The 3,349-nt window shown below is 40.3% G+C and overlaps 1 protein-coding gene across 1 annotated transcript in view; it reads left to right on the top strand.

The window, feature by feature from the left end:
• LOC137979732 (UV-stimulated scaffold protein A-like) overlaps nucleotides 1-2,980 on the top strand; it is a 4,998-nt gene extending 2,018 nt beyond the window's left edge. The window contains exons 2-4 of the mRNA XM_068827066.1: nucleotides 1-28; nucleotides 72-97; nucleotides 1,907-2,980. The exon at nucleotides 1-28 is cut by the window's left edge and continues 767 nt beyond it. Coding sequence (XP_068683167.1) covers nucleotides 1-28; nucleotides 72-97; nucleotides 1,907-2,769 — 917 coding nt within the window. The 3' untranslated portion in view covers nucleotides 2,770-2,980. The remainder of the gene's footprint in view (nucleotides 29-71; nucleotides 98-1,906) is intronic.
• Nucleotides 2,981-3,349: the final 369 nt, after the last annotated feature.

The raw sequence follows: 3,349 nt of genomic DNA, 5'->3' as shown, positions 1-3,349 counted from the left end.
GCCTTGAAACTGTGTCCACTTCAAATCAGTCCTTAAAAGGTAAGCAATAGCATTTAACTGGAAAGTAAAAGCAAGACTTTTGCGGAAACGATTACCGGTAGCTTAGGATTGGAGATGCAGCTTATTTGTGGGGAAGGTTAAGCTTTGATGTAATATATCAAACCCGAGAAGGAGTGTTTCATCGGATATTCAAACACCGAGAAGCGAGTTGAAAAGCGAGGCAGAAGGTCGAGTTTTTTAACCGCTTTTGAGTGTTTGATATTGCTTCTCAAAGGAATCAGTATTTTAAGAGATATTTGGGATCAAAGTTGGCGAAATTTTATGCTTATTAAGATCACATATCCAAACTTCCTTCACTTCATAAATCCATTGATCATTGTTCTATTGAAGGCAAACTTGAAAGTGGAATTCAGTCATCAATAATCAAAACTCTTTTGAACTAATTGAATATAAGAAGAAGAGTTAAATTCTGCAAATCTTAATTAAAGTACTAGGATGCAAGACAAAGTTATGTTGAAGTCATCTAGAAATTATTTGTGCATTGGGACAAGGTTTTGCCGCATCCTAATATACAAATAGTTTCAAGCACCACTGTATGTCACAGAAACTGGTAATCAAACCCAGAACACTTTGCTTGTAGTTTTTAGTTCTCTTAATCATTTAGCTTCTACTCTGCAACAATTTTCAATGGCTGCTTTTCATTCATATGATCATTGTTACCGTAGCTATTAACACATGGAAAACAGAGTGCTGACACAGGGAGGAATCGAATGTGGCCTTTAGGGCAAACTTTTGGTTTGTGTTACAGTCAAAACAACTCAAGCCTTCCTCTGACGAGGGGATTAATGAGTTAATTATTGCAAATTTTATTTCAGTAATCATTTCAATAATCTGTTCGTCGGATGAATAATGCAAAATTCAAATCAAGCCTCAGTTCAAAACTCGAATTTTGATTGGAATATTGCTGGCTTTCGGTGCCAGGCCGGCGAGAGAATTCCACAGGTTTACTGATTTGCATAATCTGTCAAACAACAGTCATTTCACTTTAGCGACATTACCTTTCTATAATCTTATCAGTATCCTCAAACTTGAGACGCTATGGACAGAGAAACAAATTTAAAAAGAAAGGCAAATCACACTTGTTACAACCTAGGCAGATTATGCAAATTGGTACACCTGTCAAATTCTCACGCCAGTCTGGCACCAGAAGCGAGCAATAATCCAATCGAAATTCGAGTTTTGAACTGAGGCTTGATTTGAATTTTGCATTATTCATCTGACAACCAGATTATTAAAATGATTCCTGAAATCAAATTTGCAATAATGAACTTATTAATCCGCTCGTCAGAGGAACGCTTGAACAGTTTTGACTGTAACACCACCTTCGAAGCTGACAGGATCTGTTTTAGTGTGGCTTTCACAAATATGCAGACTCTGATGTCACTTTCCATCCTCACCTCCCACACTTTACACCGTTTTCAAAACTTCATTCTTGGAACCAATGCAAGTAATTTTGATTATCAAATCATGACAAAACAGTGTTCGAAAAAAGAGAGTTCTGATGATCGTATTGTGATGAGTTTTACATGGTACAGTGTATGTAACTAAACCAAAATATTCATAAAAACAATTTGGTCGCAGGGCAGGTGAAATTCAGTTCTTAATAAACGGTTTCACTTTTCACTGCTGCCAATCGTGTTTTTAGTGATGTTTCAGAGGGCCGTCCAAAAGAGATATTGGCATGTGGATCGGATTGAGCCAATATTACATCGCTGGGTGTAACTTATCAACCCTTTCTGCTAGAGAGATTGACGGCAGTAAAAACGAAACTGTTTTATGACATTTGGACTGCAAATTAATGAAAGGTGCAGTAATTATTTAAGTGACGTTTTCTGTTTGGAAATAGAAGACAAAGAGACTGGCTTCCTGAAGCAATATGGAGCAAATCCTCGAGATCTTGGAGATCCCACGTCACGTGCCACGGCCTTGTACCAAGTTAGGAATCGGCTGGCAGATCACGTGAGCTCTTCAGGCTGCATCCAAGTTAACAGTACAGCATCAGATGAAAGAAAAAGGAAACTACTTGACATAGCACCAGTTGTACCTTATGACATGGACCTGCATTTCTGGGGGGACCCAACAGCCAATACACATAAATTAGTGAAGACGTATTTGGATAACAATTGGGCTTCTAAAGAGCACGAGGGAGAATATGTCATTGGCAGTGAGAAAGAGGCCAGACCCACAAGAATGGTGACTTTTGCTGGTGAATTTGAGCCGGTTAAGTGGTCTTGTCGTGCGCCTTTGCCAAGTGGCAAACTGTGTCCCAGGAGAGACCGAATAAAATGTCCATTCCACGGGAAAGTAATTCCTCGAGATGAAACAGGAACCCCTGTTTCCAAAGGTGCCGTAACTCACACGGTCGTGACCTTAGAAGAGAATTTTGCAAGCACAAGTCAGGAAGAAGCCAAAGATTCTCGTGCTGCAGATTGGAAGGAGGTCAGTCTCGAGATTGAAGCAGCCACTGGGCTGGATTTGGGCGGGAAAAGCAGGAGAAAAGGAAAAAGTAAAGGAAACAGCAAAAATAAGTCCAAAGGCAGTGGTTTGACTGATCTTAAAAAACAAAATAACACAACGACAGCGCGGTTAGAAAAGATCGTTTTGAATAAAAAAGCAATGAAACGTGTAGCACATGAAATGGATACGATTGCTACTAAGCGCTGCAGGGAGAAATTTGCAAACCAGTTCAATTATTCCTTGCAGATGTAAGAAGAACAGGCAATGGCGTAAAGCAGGAGCTCATTATGAGAATAAAAGGTTAAAGAAGTTCCTTATGGTCAAAAATTTGCGTGCCTCTTGTAGAGGTATTGCGGTGTGGTGCCGTGGTTACTGTAGCAATATCCCGACTTTAGGTCGGGGTTCCCGTTGCTCGAAGCATGGTTAGCGCTAACCAGCGTTAAATACCAAGGTAACCTGTAGGTTTTCATACCTCTTAACCATCGGTTAGCGCTAACTAGGCTTCGAGCAACCGGCCCCAGAACGCTGACTCGAAGCCTAGCTTTGTCAGCGTATTGTTTCGTTAGACATGAAACTTCGCCCCACCCTGTCTTTGTTCGGACACGCTACATTTGCTGAAAGGTGGTGCTGCGTCGGTGGGGAAGTAGTATACAAAATTTGGTTTTATCAACGCTCTGACGAAGGGCTAACGCTCGAAACGTCAGCTTTTAGAATCTCTGTACGGTGGCCAATTTACATTATCAATTCCGTTGATAAAACCAAGAATAAGAGTTAAAGTCTCAAGTTTATCTAGCTGGGTAAAAGTGTTGCACTAATTGGGGAGATTGTAAAT

This window comes from Montipora foliosa, chromosome 12, assembly GCF_036669935.1.
Source record: "Montipora foliosa isolate CH-2021 chromosome 12, ASM3666993v2, whole genome shotgun sequence".
NCBI lineage: Eukaryota > Metazoa > Cnidaria > Anthozoa > Scleractinia > Acroporidae > Montipora > Montipora foliosa.
The sequence above is the reverse complement of the archived record's forward strand: the minus strand, read 5'-3'. Positions and strand labels throughout refer to the sequence as shown.